Source organism: Glandiceps talaboti, chromosome 10, assembly GCF_964340395.1.
Source record: "Glandiceps talaboti chromosome 10, keGlaTala1.1, whole genome shotgun sequence".
Lineage (NCBI taxonomy): Eukaryota > Metazoa > Hemichordata > Enteropneusta > Spengelidae > Glandiceps > Glandiceps talaboti.
The window spans coordinates 21999564-22027196 of record NC_135558.1 but is presented as its reverse complement, the minus strand read 5'-3'; the positions used below and the strand labels follow the sequence as shown (position 1 = coordinate 22027196).

The 27633-nt window shown below is 34.9% G+C and overlaps 1 protein-coding gene across 1 annotated transcript in view; it reads left to right on the top strand.

The window, feature by feature from the left end:
- The window catches only part of LOC144441507 (GTPase-activating Rap/Ran-GAP domain-like protein 3), a 137328-nt gene that overhangs the window by 33844 nt on the left and 75851 nt on the right, over window positions 1-27633 (top strand). The window contains exon 2 of the mRNA XM_078131092.1: window positions 25536-25605. Coding sequence (XP_077987218.1) covers window positions 25536-25605 — 70 coding nt within the window. The remainder of the gene's footprint in view (window positions 1-25535; window positions 25606-27633) is intronic.

Below are 27633 nucleotides of genomic sequence, written 5' to 3'. Positions count from 1 at the left end.
AGTTTTAACTTTGACGATGTCATGGCATACGATTGTGGTCACACGTCATAATGGTGAAATTGGAAATCTGTTAACTTTACTATAACAGAGAAATTCATCCAAAATACCCTGACTGAAAATACATGGCCTTTATAATTCGAATTTAGAATTCGACAAAGATAATTACAACATTTCATTCTTAATGTAAATTGGTCCAACATTTTCACACTTCTGTTAGTGTTAAGAAATTTAAGGCGAAAGAGAAACTTTAGACAGCCTAACCTCTGAATGGTCCAGACAGAAAAAAACATGACAACACACTAAGCGTTCAAGGGAAGTGTTTTTGTAACATAGAATGTACAATACAACATATATGGTTGGATGCTTCACAAATAGCAATTGTCAGATATCATTATCTTTCAATAAGTGTCTAGAACATGTAATTAAATCACTGCTTGTCCCTGTGGAGGCCAGGTAAATAGGGTCCTTTAATTTGCACATGCACGCTGTATCATTTGACTCTTAAAAAGAATACATTTTTAGCAATATATTTTTGAAATATACTGGGACATTTTGAATGACCCCTATTAAATCACAGACACTAATCTAAAATCAATAGCTGTTTGGAAAATCTTTATAAAGATTCTCATGTTTTATGGGAAAAGCACTTAAGTGAAGAGATAAGGCGATCGTTGCTGCTTACGATGGTGCCTTGTTTACCCTTATCGCGTTATCTACTGCTCCAATTTATTGTGATAACGAAAACACTCTCACAGGAATCACACACAAATAATCGAGGACTATTATTGTGGACCCCAGAAATGTTCTACAAACCATGAACGATGCAAATCAAGGCATCGATGTGTTGGCACCTGCGCACCATCTTGCTATCTTCGATATGTGACAACATCTTCAATATCTATTAAAATCACGTGCTATCTCATGTTTTTGGTCTTGGCTAAGCCAGCAAAGTTCGTGTCTTTTGAACAAGAAAAATTCAAAACATCTATTTAAATATCAATGCTAACTTACTTCAATATCACCAAATAGGCTTATTAATTAACAGCTACAATGGAAGTGGTGAAAATAATTGTGTAGTCCTCTGTAATATATTTTTTATGAAAAAAAAAACCAAATCCTAGTTTTCAAATATATTTTGATTGACAAAAATAAATGATTGAAATGATCAATAAGGATTATATGCAAGATTGACATATTGATTGAGTCAAGTTTCACACTAAACTATATAAATCTTTAATCAATAGTGGGTATTGGTATCTCTTCGGACGCATTTACTTTATTTTCATTCTGGGCGAATAACTTGACAAATGCAATTTCTATTGTCAGTTTGACAAATATTTTATAAATGTGTCCATAATGTAATTAAGTGCGAAAATGAAGTTCAATATTAACCTCTCCCTATATGAGTGGACTTCTTTGCTTGACCTTGCAGTTCAATCAAAAACTTCCACACTAACAGGAATGTAAATGAAAAGTGAATCCAAAGATACTTCAATTATGACCAGGAGGCGGACTAGTGGAATTTCAGACACCGCATTTACCGATAATAATTATTGCCATGTTTAGAAATTTGTCCCATAACATAAAAATCAGGATGTGAAGCTTTTTCTGTATTTCAACTGCATTGATGGCTATAAATCTCATGAAGCAGTACTGATATCAACAGATTGAGTTTCCATCTTCTAGACACCACTGGTCTGTCAAAAACAGATGAAATCAATAATAGCCTTCATTATCCTTTTTTTCAAAAACAGATTGTTTAAAAGCTGATGGTTTTAGAGAAGGGATTATAATGAAGTCACTTCTAGGTCACAACTAAGAAGCTTATTCGTTAGTATTTCAGTTCAAATGTGGGCAGAGGAAAATTATTAGGCGTCGACTAAAAATGTATTACAATAAATGAGAGCAGGACGGATGAGATTTGATTTGTACTGACTACATTTTACACTCTATGCTACCAACGAAATAGACATGCGGGATGGCTTGATATGTACTAGAAGCTATGATACGAACGAAATAGACCTGCAGTATATGGTCGATATTTAAGAAGTATACGAAATAGACCCACAGAATTGATTCATATTATGTGTTAGTTCAATAAGACATTGTTAGAAGATGACAAGTTCATGAGTTGTGATCAAGAGTAATATATCTATCGGAATCAATCGAACTCTTCTATACTTCGCATGTAACATATAAAAAGTAACACCGATATGTGATGCCAATCTCTAACTTACCGATTGAAGCGATCCTATGCATACTTTAATGTCCGTAGATGATGGTGAATTAACCTAAATAAAAACTTTGATTATGAATTAGCTTGCATAACATACTGTGTGTTCCATAGACACAATGAATCGCCTTGCATAGTATGTGAGTTGGCTTGATTGGTGTGTTCCATATACACTGTGGATTGGCTTGCATGGTGTGTTCCAAAGACACTATGACTTTGCTAGCATTGCATACTGTGTGTTCCATAGACACTATGATTTAACTTGCTCAGTGTGTGTTCCATCGGCACTATGAAATCGCTTGCATAGTGTGTGTGTTCCATAGACACTAGGAATTGGCCTGCATATATGTATGGTCCATAGACACTGTACTATGAATTGGCTGGCATAGTGTGTGTTCCATAGACACTATAAATTGGCTTGCATAGCATACTGTGTGTTCCATAGATACTATGAATTGGCTTGCATAGCATACTGTGTGTTCCATAGACACTATAAATTGGCTTGCATAGCATACTGTGTGTTCCATAGACACTATAAATTGGCTTGCATAGCATACTGTGTGTTCCATAGACACTATAAATTGGCTTGCATAGCATACTGTGTGTTCCATAGATACTATGAATTGGCTTGCATAGTGTGTGTTTCATAGACACTGTACTATGAATTGGCTTGCATACGTGTGTGTTCCATAGACACTATGAATTATTGGCTTGCATAGCATACTGTGTGTTCCATAGACACTATGAATTGGCTTACATAGCGTGTGTTCCATATACACTATGAACAGGCTTGTATAGTGTGTGTTCCATAGACACTGTACTATGAATTGGCTTGCATACGTGTGTGTGTGTTCCACAAACACTATAAATTGGCTTGCATAGCATACTGTGTGTTCCATAGATACTATGAATTGGCTTGCATAGTGTGTGTTCCATAGATACTACGAATTAGCTTGCATAGTGTGTGATCCATAGACACTGTATTATGAATTGACTTGCATACTGTGTGTTCCACAGAAACTATGAATTAGCTAGTATGAACACGCATAAGTTATGTACATAAAGCAGAATGTAAAGCCAACGACTACTATTACACCCTACTATTACACCCGACGATCCTTCTGGTGAAACGGTCCGTAGTGTAAATCCATAATGTAATATCAAACTCGTCTCTCATTTTTATGTATATATATAATATATATATATATATATATATATATATATATATATATATATATATATATATATATATATATATATATATATCATACTGTGTATATATATATACATATATATACACAGTATGCTATATATATATATATATATATATATATATATTTATATTTATATTTATATTTATATATATATATATATATATATATATATATATATATATATATATATATATATATATATATATATATATATATATATATCTGAAGAAATATCTGTTCATCTTATCACGGTGATGGCGATGAGTGGGTGAGTCAGTGCTCGATAAGCAGAGCGGTATTTAAGATATTAATCCGCGTGACGCCTTCCCCCTACTAGTACAAGTAATGCTTGTTTTAAACTACGGTATGATTTCGTTGCATAACATCAAAGTCATCAATATTTGATCAAGATGTTTGGCTATTTGTCTTTCAGTCTTCAGTTTGATAAAGAATGTTACAATGGAATAAACAATTAAGATGGGTTTTTGTTTACTTAATGCATCAGATTTGAGTCTCGTTATAAGTAGAGAAACTAATGAACTTGTGAGATTATTGATAAACACTGTGACTGAATGATATAAAACCCTAAAGATTGTAAATATGAAATATCTGCAGCACAGTCAATCAAAATACCATATTGGTGACATTTGTCAGCTAATACGACTTATTTCCACGGGTTTGCTCTCGTATACTTTCGAGGCGCAAACTCTTCGTAATTGAGTTCGATAGGTTCCCAGCCGCTATATCTTCACCCTCGTTCACGAAGGAATTTCCCAGTCAACTTTGAATTGCCAATGTTTGAGTCTGTGTAAACATAGAAAAGGCGCATGCGCAGTATACAACTATATTTCCGTGGTAAATTAATGTGTATGTCCAATAAGAAATGTAATGTAATCAAGTGTTTAACAATAAATCTTAACTATGCCTTATTTTAGTATGTATAAAACTGTCATTGGTCATATTTCACATGTAGTTGGCGTCCTCTACGCACGCTGCTTCCGGAGTTGTTGGTTTTGTTTTGCTATTTCATCAGTGGTGGGGGACAGAGTTGGGTTATTCAACCCAGGAGATGATTTTCAAGGTTCGAACAGTAGTATTACTAGTATTTGGAAGCTCTAAAATATAGACATAAAGCCTTGTTAATAGCATCCGCACAAAGACTACAGTAAATAAATTACAATCGTATTTAGATCGGTTTAAGACTGTCTGATTTCAGACAGCACAAAGGGGTGGGGAAGTTATCGCTCAAACTGTACACTTATCATTAACTACCAATATTGCATTAAAATTGTGAAGTAACCAACGCCCTCAAGTTAACACCAAATACACTATACGGTGAACTCGCCAGTTAATGTTTCGTAGCCAAGAGTTTCCATTATTTAGATTGTCATGGGTTTATATCACTGATAGACAGGTCAAATACTTTCTACTAAATAAGGCCAATACCTCAGGTGATTTCAACAACACGTCATTACGATAGTGCATTGGATTCCATATCTTGCTGAAACTATATACATATTCCCGTTTTAGACAACAAAATAAACGGAACTTCTATAAATATATTATATACAGCATTTTCATAATATTCTGGGGTTCTCGCCTAACAGCAATACGACTGTAAATCGATTAATCACTGTTCTGATTCTTTTGTTTGGCGATCAGCGTGTTATTAAACCGATGGGCGCTCACTGTAACTCGCCACTACCGTAATTGGTTCATATAAAAGCGCATGCGCTTCAAGAACGGGTTGATATAGTTCTTGACAAGAAGTTGCTTAATACTCCTACATTGTGAGGTTGTTGCACTACTGAAATTTAGGTACCAGCTCATTTGGAAGGAATATTGTCCATGTGCAATCTGGGTTGGGAAGATTTCTTCAGAGACAAGTTTCATGATACTTCCAGCAAGCTGTCAACAACATCTGTGATGATACTGATTTGATGTAGATGTTTACTGGCTTGATAATACTGTCCCAGGCTTACACAGATTGCCAGCAATCCTAAGGAAGGTATTTGAGAGTCACAGCACGTAGTAAAACGCGACTTGTGTAGTTAGTTTGACTAGGCGATATGTCCATGGCTAATCAAAACCGCCACTATCACCTTCTTGTGAACGATAAGTGGTCAAAGCCTTGGCTTCGTATCTGTGCTCGCAACCTATGGTGGTCTTGTTCCATTTGTGACGAAGCAATGGGTAATCAGCCTCGCATCTCGACCCGCAGGTAAACAATTTGTCTGTTTATTTTCAATAGGGCAGTACATCAGATTTGATCAAAGGAAGGGAATGTTTTGGCAAGGGACCTTAAACATGCGATGTAGTGCCTTTGTAATAGTTGATATTGTCTCTGTACGTACTGACGTGTGTGATTCAATAGATGTTACTACGTTAACTGCCTAGTCAGACAAAAACATCTCATTTTAGTCTGATAGTAATTTAACATTGAAGGAACAATGCAAAGGTTTTGTAATTGCCAATGCTACGTGTGGTATTTATTAGAGTTGAAAAGCACCAAACCCTTCCATGATCTTGTGCCTGAATTTAGCGCTACATCGTTTTTATTGTTAAAGCGATAACCTACACGGAGCACTTTTATTGACCGTTAATGAACGTTCATATCATCTTAAGGTCAAACTCCGTCATTTTATTTTGATCTAGGTTAATTTGAAAGATTGTATATGAAAGAATTAGTACAGTCACGTAAATGAATTAATATTAGTTTTACATAAGGTTGTGGAAACATGCCATACCGCCAAGATACAAATGTACCATAACGTGGCAGTGACCTAGAGGGGATATATTTCAGTACGACTTTGATTACGACGGACATTGGGTAAAATACGAATCACTGAAAAGCCACTGCTGTATACTGAAATGTTTATTCCCCCCGAGAGAAGTATGAGACCTCGCTCTGCTCTGTCATTTCGATCACATACAGCGTGGGTAAATTGCGCACATCGAGCCACTTCATTGCTTTCATTGTGCATTCATTTCGTGACAGGAGCTGAGACACAGCGATTACTTGACGGTTGATTGAGCTACCCCATTTGGTGATGGAGTCAGTTTCATAGACATTGTTTGATGCTTCACATGGTGCTTAGTTTTACCTGTTGCGGTCTCTTAAAATTCGGAAAATGTCACAAAATCGTTGAAATTTATGGCGAGGCAGAAATCGATTATTTTCACAATACACAGTCAGTAAAGTTTATTGACCCGAAATGACTTGATTTAAATGTTGCTAATTTGTGCAATGAATTCAATGACATGGATGTTTATAATAATTCAGAAATCATGCCTAAATATGGATTTTTGACATGGGTGTCTGAATTCAAGGCTGGCAACATTTATTTACTGTTATAACAATTGGCCATACGATATTGACAAATCAGTCAGCGCAGCCCTGTTCCATTCAGGTCAACGGTCGGTTTCTAACATTCACACAAGTTTAAATTTCTCATTTGTTTCCCCCATTATCGTAATCATACTAAACCTGTTAATGAGTATATATGTTGTTATATTTTACTTGTTTTATTCATCTACTTGTTGTTTCAATGATTGGTTTATTTGGTGGGCATATAAGGCCTATATCTACGTGTCATTGTGATGATTGTTTAGTTTGGTGGTCATATATGGCCTATATCTACTTGTTGTTTCAATGATTGGTTTCTTTGGTGGCCATATATGGCCAATATCTACTTGTTGTTTCGATGATTGGTTTATTTGGTGGTCATGCATGGCCTATATCTACTTGTTGTTTCGGTCATATATGGCCTATATCTACTTGTTGTTTCAATGATTGGTTTATTTGGTGGCCATATATGGCCTATATCTACTTGTTGTTTCAATGATTGGTTTATTTGGTGGGCATATATGGCCTATATCTACTTGTTGTTTCAATGATTGGTTTATTTGGTGGGCATATATGGCCTATATCTACTTGTTGTTTCGATGATTGTTTGGTTTGGTGGTCATATAAGGCCTATATCTACTTGTTATTGTGATGATTGTTTATTTGGTGGTCATGCATGGCCTATATCTACTTGTTGTTTCGGTCATATATGGCCTATATCTACTTGTTGTTTCGGTCATATATGGCCTATATCTACTTGTTGTTTCGGTCATGCATGGCCTATATCTACTTGTTGTTTCGGTCATATATGGCCTATATCTACTTGTTGTTTCAATGATTGGTTTATTTGGTGGGCATATATGGCCTATATCTACTTGTTGTTTCAATGATTGGTTTATTTGGTGGCCATATATGGCCTATATCTACTTGTTGTTTCGATGATTGTTTGGTTTGGTGGTCATATAAGGCCTATATCTACTTGTTATTGTGATGATTGTTTAGTTTGGTGGTCATATAAGGCCTATATCTACTTGTCATTGTGATGATTGTTTGGTTTGGTGGTCTTATAAGGCCTATATCTACTTGTCATTGTGATGATTGTTTAGTTTGGTGGTCTTATAAGGCCTATATCTACTTGTCATTGTGATGATTGTTTGGTTTGGTGGTCATATAAGGCCTATATCTACTTGTCATTGTGATGATTGTTTAGTTTGGTGGTCATATAAGGGCTATATCTACTTGTCATTGTGATGATTGTTTGGTTTGGTGGTCATATAAGGCCTATATCTACTTGTCATTGTGATGATTGTTTAGTTTGGTGGTCATATAAGGGCTATATCTACTTGTCATTGTGATGATTGTTTGGTTTGGTGGTCATATAAGGCCTATATCTACTTGTCATTGTGATGATTGTTTAGTTTGGTGGTCATATAAGGCCTATTTCTACTTGTCATTGTGATGATTGTTTGGTTTGGTGGTCATATAAGGCCTATATCTAATTGTCATTTTGATGATTGTTTGGTTTGGTGGTCATATAAGGCTTATATCTACTTGTCATTGTGATGATTGTTTAGTTTGGTGGTCATATAAGGCCTATAGGCCTATATATACTTGTCATTGTGATGATTGTTTAGTTTGGTGGTCATATAAGGCCTATATCTACTTGTCATTGTGATGATTGTTTATGTTGGGGTATACCCTTAGCAATGCCATATATTACAATCCATGTCTACCTAACAGTCCCCTATTTCTACATTTGATATATCCTTAGCAATGCCATATTTCTACATTCGATGTCTCCCTAGCAGTCCTACATTTCTACATTCGATATATCCCAAGCAATTCCTTATTTGTATATTAGATGCATCATATATTTGTATATTCAATATTCTCCCTAGCAATCCTTCATTGCTACAATCGATACTTCCGTATTTCTACTTTCGATGACTCCCTAGCAGTCCTTCATTTCTACAATCGATGTCTCCCAAGCAATCCTCTATTGCTACATTCGATGTCTCCCTAGCGCAATCCTTTATTGCTACAATCGATACTTCCGTATTTCTACTTTCGATGACTCCCTAGCAATCCTTCATTTCTACAATCGATACCTCCGTATTTCTACTTTCGATGTCTCCCTAGCAATCCTTCATTTCTACATTCGATGTCTCCCTAGCAATCCCTCATTTCTACAATCGATACCTCCGTATTTCTACTTTCGATGACTCCCTAGCAATCCTTCATTTCTTCAATCGATACCTCCGTATTTCTACTGTCGATGTCTCCCTAGCAATCCTTTATTGCTACATTCGATGTCTCCCTAGCAATCCTTTATTGCTACATTCGATGTCTCCCTAGCAATCCTTCATTTCTACAATCGATACCTCCGTATTTCTGCTTTCGATGTCTCCCTAGCAATCCTTTATTGCTACATTCGATGTCTCCCTAGCAATCCTTTATTGCTACATTCGATGTATTGGAATGGAGTAAACATACATGATGTGACGTCGACAATTGCTATTTTCTTAAATTAAGAGGAAGATGGCATACACTTCTATAGAAACCATCACTCAATATCCGTAAAGTGGTGATGTTTTGGAAGCCATCACTGCACAGCCGTTAAGTGATGACGTTATACTCCAATACACATGTACAATATATAAATACTCTATTATACTAATTACATCAACGGAGGTTATGTTGTTCTTTAGCTAGACCAATTTCCGTATACATTAAATCTTAACAAGAATTGTCACCGATTTACCACATGAATTGGACGAGGTTAACCTACATTGTAAAATTGCATACTGATATAGCTATAATTAAAGGTAATACATACATACATACATACATACATACATACATACATACATACATACATACATACATACATACATACATACATACACACACATATACATACATACATACATACATACACACACACACATACATGCATGCATGCATGCATGCATGCATGCATACATACATACATACATACATACATACATACATACATACATACATACATACATACATACATACATACATACACACACATATACATACATACATACATACACACACACACATACACACACACACACACACATACATACATACATACATACATACATACATACATACATACATACATACATACATACATACATACATACATACATACATACATACATACATACATACATACATGAAAGAAGAGATAGAAGCATACAGCCATAGTGGGCCTACACCCTTTTCATAGATTTGCTTTACAAAGGTACATATTTTGAATGCAAGATTTTCTCAACACATCCCATTCCTTTAGCTTCTTAATCTTCTCTCATTATTCACATCACAAGATATAATGGGTTTTATTTGTGTAGTTAGATCTGAATACCACCCATCGATGTGTGATGATTCAGATGATTTTTTTATGACAATGATCGTCAAACTTAGCGAGAATACTTTCATTATTAGCACCATAAATTTCAGAATGGACCTACGTATTCAGCACTATACATAGATAATTGTTGCCTCTACTATAGTTTTAGTACATGTTGACATGCCATTTGCTTCTTCACTACGAGTTGTGGCACAGTATGCAAAGTATGCAATTGTTGTTTTCGTTTCTTTGTTTGGGTTGGGGGGTGGGTTGTGTGGGGTTTTGTTTGTATTTAGAATGTGTTTCTTTATTTTCATTTGGGCTCACAAAGGGGTACATTTCAAGCAAGAAAAGACAGGATACAAGTTCTTAAATAATTCACATAAACCGGACCACTTTTGCACATGTGTTGTTAATTTCTTATTTTGTACAGCTATCCAGTACTCACATTGATATATCTTCTTCAGAAATGGAAGAAAACTATCAAAGCACGACTTTCTTTCCGCCATCTTCTCTACTTTTACAATTAACTGTCATTCTTGTAATCAAAATGCTTACATACAATGTTTACAAATTGGTGCTGTATATGTAAACGTTACTGTAATATTCTGAATCTTACGAATGTACAGATTTTATTAGATTTTGATTTGTTTTTCTATTTTGAAACTCGGACAATTTGAATTAACTTGGTAAATTACATGTGTTGCAAGAATGTTTACAGTTTCTATAATTTTGAAACCCTTTTAAAGTATATACGACCGTGACAAGCCTGCAATCTTCAAACGTATGTAATCACGTGAACGTATACCTAGTTGGAAGATATGCATAGAATGGATTGACACGCATTCATTGTACATGTATGTTTTCGCCACAAATTGACATGTTGAAATGATTGCTTACAACCATCACCCACGGTTCTTCTTTATACCTTCTTTATAAGGTCACTTTAATTTTCTTCGTAAAACCTATAATCGCTCATAAACTCACGAAGCATTATGACGTGCGGCACATCTACTGCTAAATTTCCAACCTCCAGGAATATACACTTGGAAGACATGTATTCGAGTTATATCTCAAATGCCAATAGACCCCTCTTAACATGTCAGCCAGCTGTTAGAGACAGAACATATTGTTAGAATCAGATGTATTTCTTTGAGGGACTTCATCTTATGAACATCATTAGAAGAGTACAAAATGTAGCTCAATATATCCAACTCTGAAACTCTTGTGACTGATTTCTAATGTAATGTATCAAAAATGGAATAATGTTCCTTCAGCCTTGAACGATTTCCTGACATAAGACATTGTTTTTTAAGAAAAGCTACTAAATCATGTTTTTTACCACAGCTTGGATAATGTATCAGAGCGTAATCGGATCACGTACATGACCAATAACATATTACTGTATCTTGCATCTTTGCTCAATCTGTACTAATAGTGTTCTGACATATATATGGAAATACCCGTGGGACTTGTTGACTTGACAAAGTACCCTTTTTACATGAAATTGCTCCCGGCCAGTCCAGACAGCTTATGCTGTTTTCACAGAAGGTGCCTTTCAGCATCCACGCATATTGCTTGTTTGTGAGATCATTGCCTTCCGAAGATTCTTCACTATTTTAGGAAACCCCCACTTAGACATATTTATTCATATATTTCTAGGTCAAATAAAATGTGTATGCCATCAAAGATTCATTGCTTAATTAAATGATCAAAGGATTAAGTGGAGTGTTCACTTATGGTGTAAATAGTCGATCTGAAATAATGTATCGGGTAAACAACAATATGGTAGTGGTTGTATATAGACTTCAATCACTGAGTGATATCACACAGAGAATCAAAAGAGACTGCAGTCATTCAGCGAAATCACACAGACAGACAGACAGACAGACAGACAGACAGACAGACAGACAGATAAAGACACACACACACACACACACACACACACATATATATATATATATATATATATATATATATATATATATATATATATATATATATATATATATATATATATATATATATATACAGGTTTTGAAAATTTGAACCAAATTATATGCTATAGACCTTACAGAACTGTTTCGTGAGGTGCGTATTCCTCACTACCCCTGATGAGTGAGGAATACGCACCTCACGAAACAGTTCTGTAGGGTCTATAGCATATACAATGTAATTTGGTTCAAATTTTCAAAACCTGTATATAATTCGCTCTACTACCCGTATTGAGCACTTTTATGTGGTTTTATCTACATCCAGTCAATTATATATATATATATATATATATATATATATATATATATATATATATATATATATACATATATATATATATATATATATATATATATATATATATATATATATATATATATATATATATATATATATATATATATATATATATATATATATATATATATATATATATATATATATATATATATATATAGTTTTGGTAGTACTGGAACTCTTTCTTGGGTGTAACTCGGAGTTTCACGCATATTGCGATCATCAGACACCTCTGTCTGATGATCGCAATATGCGTGAAACTCCGAGTTACACCCAAGAAAGAGTTCCAGTACTACCAAAACTATTACGCTCTGCCACTGCGGTATAGAGCACTGTCTTATAGCAGATTGATACTCACCGAGTTATATATATATATATATATATATATATACTCACACAGACACACAAACGGTACAGATTTCAGCAATTGAGTGATATCACCCACAGACTCCATATACTTTTAGATTCCAGTCTGAAGTTAAGAGTCAAGAGCCCGGATGTATAGTCAAAATGTTGGTCATTCAGAGCGCATGTAATTTCTATGGCAACGCTTCTCTTGCAATGGAATTACAAAAGACACAAGACAATATTACATGATCAGCTCGTTGCTAACAATAGTCTTGATCAACAAGCCTCTGTACGTATGCAACATAAGACATACGGGTATCTTAACTTCTTATTATATGTAAATTATTCCATAATTATAAGTGTATATATATTGCCAGCATAGATTGCTGAAATTACAGTAATGTAATGCTAATACAATACAAAGTGTGTTGTAGAGAGCCTGGAATGCCATCGACAGCAAAGGGAAAAAAAACGTTTTGCTGGAAGGCTAGTCTAGCCAGAAGTTGATTAAGTATACAAAGTACCATAAGTCAGTCAAACGTTAATGTACAAATTCAACTACGTTGTATTTTGTCTCATTTAAATGCAAACTGGTTTTTTTTCGTGTTGAATGAAGAAGCAGCCAAGGGAATTGCAGAATAATTCTAAGGCAAAGGTTTTCTAGACGTATTTGATAAGTTTCATTTCTTAGTCACCTTGTTTAACACTTCCTCATTGTTCATTTCGTCCAAGTTTAGTGAAAACGTCTACCATATGGAATGTTTGCATTATTATTAAGAATACGTTATATTTTTATGGAAATGAATACACACGAAATGTTGAAAATATTGTCAGAATTTTCACTTTGAAATATAGAATTATTCTGAATGTTTTTATTTGTTTGTTTGTATACAGAGACGATAGCCAAATTGTACAGAATTACTTGCGGTAATTTTCAGAAATTGGGAGCAATGGAAAGATAATAGGTTGAAATGGAGATAACTATATGCGATAATTATACTAATTCTTGATTGTTGATTTCGTATCTGAATAACATTGCCTTTCTTCTATTCTTCATCGATAACTGTATTGTTTACCTAACAACGGTAGCGCTGCAACAAGGGAATCAAAATCGATGTCTGTATATGAAAACAACTACTTCCAACGTCATGATGACGAAGAATGTGATAATGACATTACTTATACGATACAATACTACCAAGTGATTTAAACAACTGTTAATTTCAATTTCAATATAGTAGTACGACGGGATTTCCTTCTTTTAAACATACGTTGTTTTTCCACCACCATCATTCTTTTACCCTAAAATCATATATGTCTTCTAAGCATTGCAGCACAGATGTATATATGTGTCTCTAGACTTAATAGGAGATAACTATGTGAGTCTGTTACCCTATTGACATGGCATTGATGGATAAGGGTCATCATATAGGGTCAAAGTGATATGTGCATGTTATGATCACAAAAGCTCCTAATTAGTGGTGATATCTTACAAACCAGATTGACAATAAACCTTAAGTCGTATATACCTTAATTAAAGTGTGGAGAGACTGTGGATTACACTATGAGATGTAAACTGCATACAGTACATTTGAATTAATTGAATAGAACTGTTTGATAATCAACACTTCGTTGACACTAGTGTAGAACTGAAACAATCGATAGCTGGGGAGAAATGTTGACATAAAATAGTTTTCATAAAAATTACTGATTTGTATTTTGAAGTGTATTCAGTTCCCGTTTCATTTAGCATAAGCGGTGTGTAGAATTTAAAAGTCGTTTTACTTGCCATGAAATAAATATATTGCTAATGATCGTATATAAATCATACATACTGCAAACTTTATTTCCAGTTGAATAGATATATGAGCAGATATGTAAGGGATCTCATCTCTCATTCTCATATATGGAAGCAAATAAACAATATAAACAGAGGTTACAACTCTAAATCTCACAAAACTGTGACTTGTTATGTCACCATTACTTTCAATATCTGGAACATAGTATCGTCCATTGTGCATTGCACGCTTGATAGTACTTAAACCCATATTTGAGCCGTTGATTGTTGACAATCGGAGTAGACAGGTCTCATTTACAGTTTAGTCGTCTGGGCCAAGATTTACTGATATGCATGGTCACATATTATATTAGAAATCATTGAAACTGACACTGTAGTAGAAGCAATCCATCAACATACATGCAACAACGAATTCAAAACCAATTTACTATCCCCGCCGGAAGTTACTGGCGAGAAACCTCTACAAGGGTGCTGCTGGGTCAGCCGATTACAATTTTCAGTTGAAGAAAGCATGGGAAATTATGCCGATGAAATTTGACTTGACTCACGAGTTCCACAGTCTGGTGTTAATTTTATGACATTTGCTGGAATGGAGTAATCATCGAAATGTCACTTTTGCTCATAAAATACAATTTAGTGTGCAGTCATTATACGTTCACGTACAGTTGAAGAAATTGTGTGAGCTAATAGGAGAACTACATGATGTCTCACATAAATTAAACCCATTTGACACATGGCATAATATGGTTAATGGAGTGATAAATGGGCTTGTGATGTATTATCAGCAACACGTTTTTAGTGTAATACATATATTGTAGACACTCCATTCAAGTGTCTATCGCCAAATTATCTGGTGCAAGCTTTCTTTTGAGACCTTGATCTTTGACTCCCACGATTAATTATGAAAATAAAGCCAATTCTGACATATTACAGAGACTTTGTAAAACTTATGTGTGACCAATTTCTTTTAAATCATGTTCACAAGTAATGCAGACCAAGAGAAATATACACAAGGATTACATTTGGTACCCACATCATATTTTACTGAATAGTAAAGTATAGTAAAGTAACACATTATCAAAACGGGTAGTAAATAAATACGCCATTCAAATGTCTACTCCTACACCAGGTGCAAGCTTTCTTATACGACTTTGAACTTAAACTTGACTTTCAGGGTCAATAATCAAAACAAGCATATCGCAGACATTCTCATATTCAAATTCAAGTGCGACATTTATTCCCAGCTCTTCAGCACAGATGATAAAGAATAAGGAAAATACTTATATGCATTAATTGTTTTGCCCATTTAACCTTTTTTACAGAATAGCAGCTATATTTAGTGTGAAAAACAACTATTTGTAAGTCAGGAACAAAACGATACAGTCACTTGATTCATTTATGTTCTTATATCAGACATAACATTCTGTTTGTACAATGTATCTTTGTATTTGACCCTGACCATTACCTTCCAAGTCAGAGTTTAACAAAATATTTATTATTTCATCTGTTAATCGCACAGAAATAAACTGTTGGGGAACTGTGTTTTCCAAGAAGACAAAGAGACAATACCCCATTTAGCTCGTAAGTTGTGCTTTGATCAAAACGGAACATTGTAAGTTGTGCTAGAAGATGTCAACCTCTATATCTATTTAGATAGATCTGATCTTAGCTAAAGATGTGGAACACACAACAGCCATTTGAAAGGCATATTACAAGTTTTTGACAACAGACTCTTGTAAACAGAGGTTAGCTCAAACAAACGGTATCGCACTTTACAACCATACTAATATAACATCATCACCATAGGCTTGATGTGTTTGCATATACTTTGTTTAGTGCCTTTCCTATATTAAGTTCCTACACATCTTATGCAAAATTGTCTCTTGGCAAAGAAGACCATGAGACTGGCGAAACATGGATGAGTGTCTAGAAAAGTGTTTGAGTAATAGCGCTGAATGGTACGTAGATGAATATACTGACCATTTCAACTACATACTGCAGGTTATTTAAGGTCATATTCTATAAATATATGTTGTTATATAATGTTTAGTCATGTCCTCCCACAGTCATTTGTTATATATTAAAATAACAATGCTTGTCAAGTTAATAGCTTGCAGCTTGACGTTTGAATATTTATGACATGGAGTCAAGGATTCTATTTTCCTTCAACTATATCTTACTGCAATTTGCTGTGTCTTGTAGAAGGTTCTCTTCATCATTCACATCATGTACTATATACACGTGTGTAATGTACTATATACCTGACAGTGTGTAGTATATACTACATACACGTGTGGTATATACTATATATATGCGTGATGTGCTATATACATGTGTTGTATTACTGTACACATGTGAGGTATGTACTGTATAACTGTGTTGCATGTAATATATACCTGTGTGGGATGTACTGTATACCTGTGTTGTATGTACTATATACATGTTTGGTATATACTATATACACGTGAGGTATATACTATATACACGTGAGGTATGTACTATATACACGTGAGGTATGTACCGTATACACGTGAGGTATGTATTGTATACATGTGTGGTGTGTACTGTATACACGTGAGGTATGTACTGTATTGTATACATGTGTGGTGTGTACTGTATACACGTGAGGTATGTACTGTATACCTGTGTTGTATTACTATATATATGTGTGGTATTACTGTATACCTGTGTTGTATTACTATATACATGTGTGGTATGCACTGTATACCTGTGATGAATGTACTATATACACGTGAGGTGTGTACTATATACATGTGTGGTATGTACTATATACATGTGTGGTATGTACAAATATTGATAATTTATTGTAATCAATTTAAGTGATAAGTAGGGTCCCGTTGGAAAACCCTTTAGGACGTTATCCAATATATACCCTGTGGCTTAAAGTGACGTCTTCAGTGTAGGTGTAGTGAATGCATAATATAAAGAAGACATATTGGAATCTAAGAGAAAGGCGCTTTGGTTACTAAATCTTTGATCACCAGGAAAAAATCATAAAAATAAAAACTGCTGTATTGTGGTAGGAAGGTATAATAACTGTAATATATATGTATATATATACTACTGACACGACCTACATGATACGGCTACCCGGACATCTCTCTATTGTTTTGATATTCCTATTGTGTATCCCTTGGCAATATTATTAATGTCATGAAGGGGTTAACGAACAGACTAGAACCATGTATGAAAACAAACATTGAAACATTTAATCATGTCAATGGTGATGTTAAGAATAGAAATGTGTAAATTAACGGATAAAAATGTACAAATGTGATTTATTGCATGAAAATGTGTTCTAATATAATATTGCAACACAACACAACACAACACAACACAACACAACACAACACAACACAACACAACACAACACAGAAGGGATAGTAGAGGCAAAACGTTTTCGAGATATAAAATATTTCTGTTGATATGTTTGAGATATATCTGTTGTGACTCTATGAGCACATCTTGCGTTTGTATATGGCGCCCTCTACATATCTTTAAAACATTTCGTTTGCTGTGACTCTATGAGCACATCTTGCGTTTGTATATGGCGCCCTCTACATATCTTTAAAACATTTCGTTTGCTGTGACTCAATGAGCACATCTTGCGTTTGTATATGGCGCCCTCTACATATCTTTAAAACATTTCGTTTTCGTGCGCTGTTAATGTTAATATTATAATTAACAATATAAATATGTTCATATGTGAACGTGATTTCATAATGTTGCCATACTTAGAATTGTGTCTTCCTTTATTTGTACCTCCAAGTGCTTGTAGTATTCACCTACATTTTAAATAATAAATAATAAATAATATTACCATCTAAACAATAATATTGTTCAATCAATAATGTATATTATATTGTTATGTTTCCACTTTGATAAGGTTGTCTCATGTGGGTCAAGTTATATTAGTTGTTTCCACAGTCTCATATAACTTAAATCAATTATTTAAGATAATGGTTTGGTAGGATATGTACAGAGGGCGATATAACAAGTCAGATATATCCAATGCTATCTATAGCCTAGAGTTCGATTATATATTAAGTGTTCAGTTTACATCACATTATCCATGGCAGTGTGTTTACTCATATATAGAATTAAAACATAATTATACTGTACTAGCTTGAATATACTATCCTATACCAATAGTCCATTCTATACTAACTCGAATATACCATCCTATACTAATAGTCCATTCTATACTAACTCGAATAGACCGTCCTATACTAATAGTCCATTCTATACTAACTCGAATAGACCGTCCTATACTAATAGTCCATTCTATACTAACTCGAATATACTATCCTATACTAATAGTCCATTCTATACTAACTCGAATATACCGTCCTATACTAATAGTCCATTCTATACTAACTCGAATAGACCGTCCTACACTAATAGTCCATTCTATACTAACTCGAATAGACCGTCCTACACTAATAGTCCATTCTATACTAACTCGAATAGACCGTCCTACACTAATAGTCCATTCTATACTAACTCGAATAGACCATCCTATACTAATAGTCCATTCTGTACTAACTCGAATAGACCGTCCTACACTAATAGTCCATTCTGTACTAACTCGAATAGACCGTCCTATACTAATAGTCCATTCTGTACTAACTCGAATAGACAGTCCTATACTAATAGTCAATTATATACTAACTCGAATATACCGTCCTATACTAATAGTCCATTCTATACTAATTTGAATAGACCATCTTATACTGACTAACGCGAATATACCGTCACATAGCAACTTGAATAGACCACCATATAATTTAAATAGCCTATCATTTATATACTAACTGGAAGACGATTATATAATAACTTGAATAGACTGTCCTATACATACTTGGTGAATAGACCATTAGATACATGCATTAACTTGAATAGACCGTTCTGTACTAACTAACGTAAGTCTACCGTCACATACTAACTTAAATAGACCATCATATACCCACTTAAGTAGACTATCTTATACCTACTTGAAATACAGTTTGTGCCAGGAACACATATACACAATCGTCTTAATAAGCTTGCTCGCCAACGGTAATCCAAGACATTTTTTTCAACAATGTTAATGAAACCACACTTGGACATCATCTAGAACATCCGTAAGTGTTCAAGACTAACGGTGACTACCCAAACTGTACCTACATACAGAACATCACATTTTACTTGACACGTCCAACCAAATCAATTATACTGTCTCTATAAACAAACCAACATTTGTGACCACACACAAAAGTAAACCCAAGAAGCAGAATACATTGTACCAAAGGGCCCTCTCGTAATAGCTGTGTCATACACAAAAATTTATTACAGTGTCAAAACGATAATTTATTTACTGAGAAAAAATAGTAATCATATTTTAATACTCGGCGTCCTGACATGCAACTAATCATTTTTTGAGAAAATATTCGCAAAGGGGCTCGAAGTTGTACATATAAGAGCGTAGACATTGGAAGTCTGCTATCATTTCTGTTGTCTTTAAAATCAAATCAAAGATATTCGTTGGCGTGTTCTAATTTGCTGCATCTGTCGATGAAAAGGGTATACGATTACCCAATATTTATCGTGTCTGTCCAAAACCATTTCTTGTTCGAATTGATACACTATTCCTACACTGCCACATATTTCAAGGTATACCACATGATACTTCTTGCCATCCTTGTGCTGTAGATAGAGGGCGGTAGTTCGAGATGACTACTGATCCATTGTAACCACCTGTAAGATGCTAATGGCGGCTGTGATTTGTTTATCAATTACAATGTAGCTTGGCTTATATTATCATTACATGTGTGTTTCCTTTTACTGATTATTATCGAAAACGAGGCTTAAGACTATGTTACTTCGACAGTACTCTTTGTTACCAACTAGCTACATGTAGACATTACATTGAGACTATTCACGTGTGCATTCTTCTACGTACAACTCTCCGCAATCAGAACCCCTTTCAACAATCAAATTTTAATTTGGAACAAATAAACTCTTCAACAATTTTCAGAATTGTCAATGCTGACGCTTACTGGGATATTTACAATGGGCCATAATTTGCAAATTCATTACAAGTGTTGACCAAGTTCCGTTGCTTCGTTAGCAACTGCCGAAATTGCAGTTGGCATTAAAACACGGCAACCAAAGTTGCTCTTTTGGTGTATTAGAGCGCCATCTATCGGTAGGTAGAGTTGATTGCTGTGCATTCCGTACCGTGAAACACTCAGTGTGTTATAATCATTGTTATTTGCAATTTCGCATCACATTACGTGTTACTTTCATAACGTACCACAATTGGCTTACATTGGTACTAAGCCATGACGTAACTCTTAACGGCCGTGGGTTCTGGTCTTGTCTACTATTTTTGATCGACTGTTACTAGAAATTTTTTTTAAAAGATTAATAATCATATATGAAGAAAGGAAGGAATCGTTGACGTACATTTTGTCACTGGGCTAGGGAGTTTCATTGACTCGTCCATTATTTCAACACCACTGACTATTATGAAGTACAACTTGGACGCATCTTACCGTGATCAACTTACTAAATTCAGAACCATTGTGCATTGTACACATAACAATGATGAACGCACTGTGGGAACGATGTGGTAGTTTTGGTATCAGTCGTCGTAGATCAAGGAAGCACGCGCAGAATAACCATTTTAAAGACATACCATGCAGTTCTGGTGACAGCGATGATGACGAGTCGGATTTTTTCCAGTTCAATCGTAGGCGCACAAAAAGGTTTGTCTAGTTCATAAAGAAATTCAGTCAGTCAGTCAGTCAGTCAGTCAGTCACTTATAATAATTCTTGATATATGACTAGGCGTCACACACTATCGACAGTGATAGTGGAACGAATGCTGTGTACATGGCCCAACGAGTAAATAGCTTGTCCAGCTGAGACCACTTTGGTAGTTACATTACTTCTCTATTTTGCTACACACGGTAAAACTACACGTCGACAGAGCCGTTGTGTACACACTCACCAACGGATCAGTGTGTTTAGTGGTTGTTTAGCTTTTACTTAGTAATGTCTACTAGCAGAAAAAAGCCCGACCAAATGACGTTAAGCTCAAATTGACCGCAAATCTTCATTTTCATGATATGGACCCCAGTTAAAACGTGACTGTGTTACTGTTATTCCGCAAGACCATTAACACAAATAACGACATCAATTAGACTGGTGAAGCATCATTTGCACGATTTAACTGTATACCTCCCCGATGTTCAAATTATGATAATTATTCAGCACATCACAGAGGTATCAGGTAGCTGTACCATACTATTAAGACTTCCTATAATTACTCTGTTTATAATTTGTCATATGTCTCAATGTGTGCCAGATCAACTCAAGTCTGATGAAAGACAGTCAACATAAAAAATCTAGCTACAATACGAAGTCCCAGAACTAAGGTTAAGGTTCGTAAGTTCCGGTAGCAATGCAAATTAGGTTATATCTACCACACAGTATATGTATGACCTTCAAGTTGGATGTTGACAGACTGCCGTCAAATAAAAGCTACAACTCAAACACTTGAATATTTCTGTCGGTGACAATAATGATGATGATGATGATGAATATATATACATAATTATATATATATTTCCTGTCGCGTAACATTGCAAAAACCGTTGCGTAATGCCTTCACAAATATGCATTCACAAATATTCCATAGCAACTTGTGCCACCATACGCCCTATTATATACCGACTGTTATATACATAAATGATGGATGACTATGTCACATGCAACAGTGAAAGCTGGCGGCGTTTTTATGCCACTAAAATTACAAATAACGCACGAGTCATGCGTGGTAGACTTGTTTTACCTGAGGCAATTGTCAAAGTAAACTGTTTGATTGTTTCTGAATGGATTGTATCCCCCATCGACAATGTATATTGCATTATGATAAATCTCGTCTAGCGAGGTTCTCTATTTGATCATTGCTATCATCTTTTGCTTGAATTGTACCTTTCAAGGCAAACGAAAGTAACATTCTGAATCGTTGACCATAACGCAAACCAAACTCTAAACTTCCAAGCCTATATTTCCAGTTTATCAATTTAAATATTATGCTTATTGCTCTTACATGAATGCATTCTAATAGATACTATGTGATGTGAAATCCTGACTTTAGTGTACTGACCGCAACAAATGTTATGTTAAAGTAGTAATTATACGGTAAATAAAGCAAGCTATAGACGATATCATTGAAAATGATATCCATGTAAATCAGTGGTAAATTGATTGGTAAACCTTTTGTTTTATTCTTTACAATGTAACAATATATTCTATTCGTAGCTGTTTATAAATCAATTCATTATTATTCCATGTCATTGTTTGGTGTCCTTGTGGTGTTATTCTATCAAAACCTCAATTAACCAAGCTCTCGATATATTTGACTATAATATCCTCAGTCTGAATTTATATTGTCAGCATTGTGCTTAAACACATATTCGTATTTGGCTTTTCACTTGTTTGCGTATGTTGAAGTATCAATCAAGTATTAATCCAGAACTAGTAAATCATTGACAATGTCTAAAATTGTACTAATAGTCACTTTCAAAACTCGATAATATTTTAACTTCAAGCTACTATTCACATTAAATAAGTAAGGGCATAGGTTAAGATCAAATGTCCTAGTTACCGCAGAGCTACTCAACTTGTCATTAATTTTACATGTACATCTTGTCAGATTGACAAATCTATATTAAATCCACTGTCAACAAATATTGTCCAATCATATATTGATTACTTCATACGTCAGATAAGTGTTGTACACTACTTAATAAGATTTGTGCATCGTTCTGTAGGCAACGAAATCTAAGTACGTCAAATGAACATTCAAGCACAAACAGTTTTATCACGTGTAAATCCTGATCTGTTGTACATCAATAGTTAATTTGAGTATTGCTGTCGCTATGTTGTGTGTGTGTGTGTGTGTGTGTGTGTGTGTGTGTGTGTGTGTGTGTGTGTGTGTGTGTGTGTGTGTGTGTGCATTAGTTGTTGATATCGATATGACGAGGTATTGGTAAAGTATAGTCTGAACGCACTTTATTCGACAGACTACAGTTACTTCAAATATCGAACAATATATAACGTTAGTTTTTATTATTGAATGTTAGCACGATACATGAAATATGCTTCTTGGCAATACACGTGTACGTATTCAGGACATAGACGCATTAACAACTACATCGTCATTTGATTATGCTCTTATCGAAAAGAGTTGAACATTCGCTGTTGAGCCCTGGAGGTGTCTTTAATGGACTTCCGCCTGTTAAGTTACAAAGAACGAAGACGTCAGCAATGGAACAGGAAAAAATCAACATGTTTTGCTAATAAATACCAACACAACGTTAGGTTTGTATTTATATAAGCAATAATGGACACCGGTACATGAAGTATAGCATTTTACTTGACACAAGATCTCTTGGAGTACAGTATGGATGAGAAACACGTGACTTGTACTCATGCACTAAGTGGTAAATATGACGATGTACTTTCAAATCATATTCACTTAAGTACTGAGTACTTCCAAAGAACGCAAAATTAAATTCCGTCAGCAGCTTTACATGCGTTAACTTTTCCCCTTTCTTTAAATAATTATATCATTGCTTATTTTTTTACTTATGCTGTAATTTTTTTTAAAATAATTTTAATTCAGTAAGTACAAAACCAAACATTGATCAAACAAGATGCATGTAATTGGAAAGTAAACATGTATCCATTACTCAATACTAAGAATGGTTTTGCATAGCGTATTCGTAGAAATCGAATAGTACACTCAAACATGATCTTTCTACAGCATCTTGCTGATTTACTAGTAATACTACATAAGATATCAGTTTGGTACATACATACATACATACATACATACATACATACATACATTGCCCCTGTCCTTTTGCCCCCCCCCCGGCCTTTTGCACCCTCACCTGAATCGGAAGTACTTTTAGAAACTTTAATTTAGTTTTACTCGACATGACAACAGTAAATGGCAATAGTTATCGCATAATTCAAATGTTAGAAATTACTGCGAATTAGAAATAACACATTGTACTGTTTGTTCCAAGGAAATTTTATGTTTGAATGTTCGATGCCTTGGATACTTTACCACAAATCGTGTAAAAGACTTTAGTGCTAATTTTGGGTGTCATTACATGAAGGAAGTGGTGTGTTCACAAATAAAGTGCATAACAAAAATCAGTCTGCGCCTTGTCCTTCGGCTAAAGGAATTGCCGTTGACGGTGATAAGTTCCTAGGGGCAAAAGGCCGGGGGCACAAAATGTAGGGGCAACGGACCGGAGGCAACGGGCCTAGAACCGTAGAGTGTATTTGTGTGACTTTCATGAAGATCGAATCAACCAAAGTGCGTTGGTGAACATATTTTAACACGTACATTTATTAATAACTATCTTATTATTTGAAACCATGGCAGTAATCTAAACAATGTCACCACAAGACGACATATACTATAATTGCATATAGCTAGCGTCATGAACTACCTCTTTATCGGAACTTCCTGTTACCTCACGGTTCGTTTCTTTTGATATGTTGATATATTTTTGTCACAATTAATGAATGTATGTGCGTAGGTTACATAGTTTTTATATAAAATTTAATTCCGTACATTGTTATACAACCAGAGTGGTAGGGGGGGGGGGCTTTCATACAACTAATCTGTTAATCTGTGGAATTCTTTTGTGCTTAAACAATACGATTGATTTCAAAGTATTTGACAATGTCCAGCAATGTATTGTACGATGCCAATAGTTATCAATATTGGCAATAGCCTATCACAAATATTGTACCAATATATTCCCGTATAGCAATCATTAAATTACACATGACATATATTCTTTATTGACATAATTTCATTTTACTTTCAGCTCCCCTGCTACAGAGCTTGCATCTAGGCGTGGTGTATTTAGTCGTCGACATTATGGCTCAGTAGAACTGGTGAGTAGATATATTCCATGTTTCGACAAATCTATCTTTCCAACTTGTTGTTGCCGTTGAATATCAATATGGCGATGTTGATAATAAATATGTGGTTACCACACACACACACACACACACACACACACACACACACACGCATACACTCACACACACACATACATACATACATACATACATACATACATACATACATACATACATACATACATACATACATACATACACATATATACACATACACACATACACACACATACACACACATACATACATACATACATACATACATACATACATACATACATACATACATACATACATACACATACATGTTTTGTGTCACAGAGTACTTTTAGCACAACTGAACTAGGTTCAGTAGTGCCATAGGCATGGTGAAATGTGTGTGTGTGTGTGTGTGTGTGTGTGTGTGTGTGTGTGTGTGTGTGTGTGTGTGTGTGTGTGTCAACGACTTAAAGTCAAAAACCAACATACCGATTGGCTTGATGTTTGGCAGGGACTTACAGCCTGTAGATGGAAAATTGTTCAAATGAAAATGATCGCATCAGAGGTGTGCATTTTGGGTCAAAAATGTGAATTTTTGTCAAACATTTAAACTCCAAAGCTACTAGGCAGTTTGGCCTGAAATTGGTGGGAACATTCTTAGGTGTGTGCAAATTGAGACTGTTCATGACGCAATTCCATCAAATTAGGGCTAAATATGTGTCTTTTTATTTAATTCCCAAACTACTCAGTAGATTGGACTGAAATTTAATGGGGATGCATCTGAGGGTGTATAGAATAAGAAATATTAAGCATATAATGATCTCATCAGCGATATGCAAATTAGGTGTAAAAATGTGAATTTTGGTCAAAAAATTATACCTCAAAAAGTACTTGGTCAATTAGACTGAAACTTGGTGAGATGTTTCTAGTGTTACCCTGCAGACTTTCTTCAAAACATTTTGATGCAATTGGCCCTAGCCACCACGACACGCCATTAGCAACAACCAAATTGTAGTACATTTTGGTCGAATTACAACATCATCTGGTAGGCAATGAGTAAATATTCAAAAATGTATGCAAATATCCCTTGCAACCATGACTGTGCCAATAGCAATAGCCAAACGGTTGTGTATTTCACAAAGATGATTCTTAGACAAGTGAATAAACATTCAAAATGTATGTAAATGTGCCTAGCAACAAGACCACACCCATAGCAACAGCCCAAGTATCACGTATATGTGCAAAGATAACAGGAATTCATAGACAAATGAATAAACATTCAAAAAATGTATGTAAATGTGCCTAGAAACAAGACCACGCCACAGCAACAGCCAAATTATCATGTATATTGCAAAGATAACAACAGGGATTAATAGCCAAATACATAAACATTCACAAAATGATGCAAATTTACCTAGCAACAAGACCATGCCAATACCAATAGCCAAACTATCATGTATATTGCAAAGATAACACGGATTAATAGACAAATGATTAAACATTCACAAAATGTGTGCAAATATACCTAGCAACAAGACCCCACCCATAGCAATAGCCAAATGATCACCTATGTTGCAAAGATAACATCAGTGATTCATCGACAAGTGAATGCACATTCAACAAATATGAGCAAATATGTCGAGCAACAGACCCCGCCCATAGCAACAGCGAAATGATCATGTATATTGCAAAGATATCAACAGGTTTGGATAGGCAACTGGATAATCGTTCAGCAAATGAACACCTATACATGTACGAAGGCATGGCTCACCATGTGGATAAACATTTTTAACACTCTACAGTTGTGGTACAACGCCATTGGCGCTATTGTTTCACACCTGTCTGCCTGAAGTATTGCAATAATTATATATAGAAGGCCAGAAATATAATGTAATGTTAATATACAGTATATGGTATTTATTGAACTTGGTCAGCATTCATACACACTTCGATGTAGACTTGGTATATTACTCCGATGCCGTATCTCTTGATTGTAGTTTACACTTTGGTGGAGATATTTCT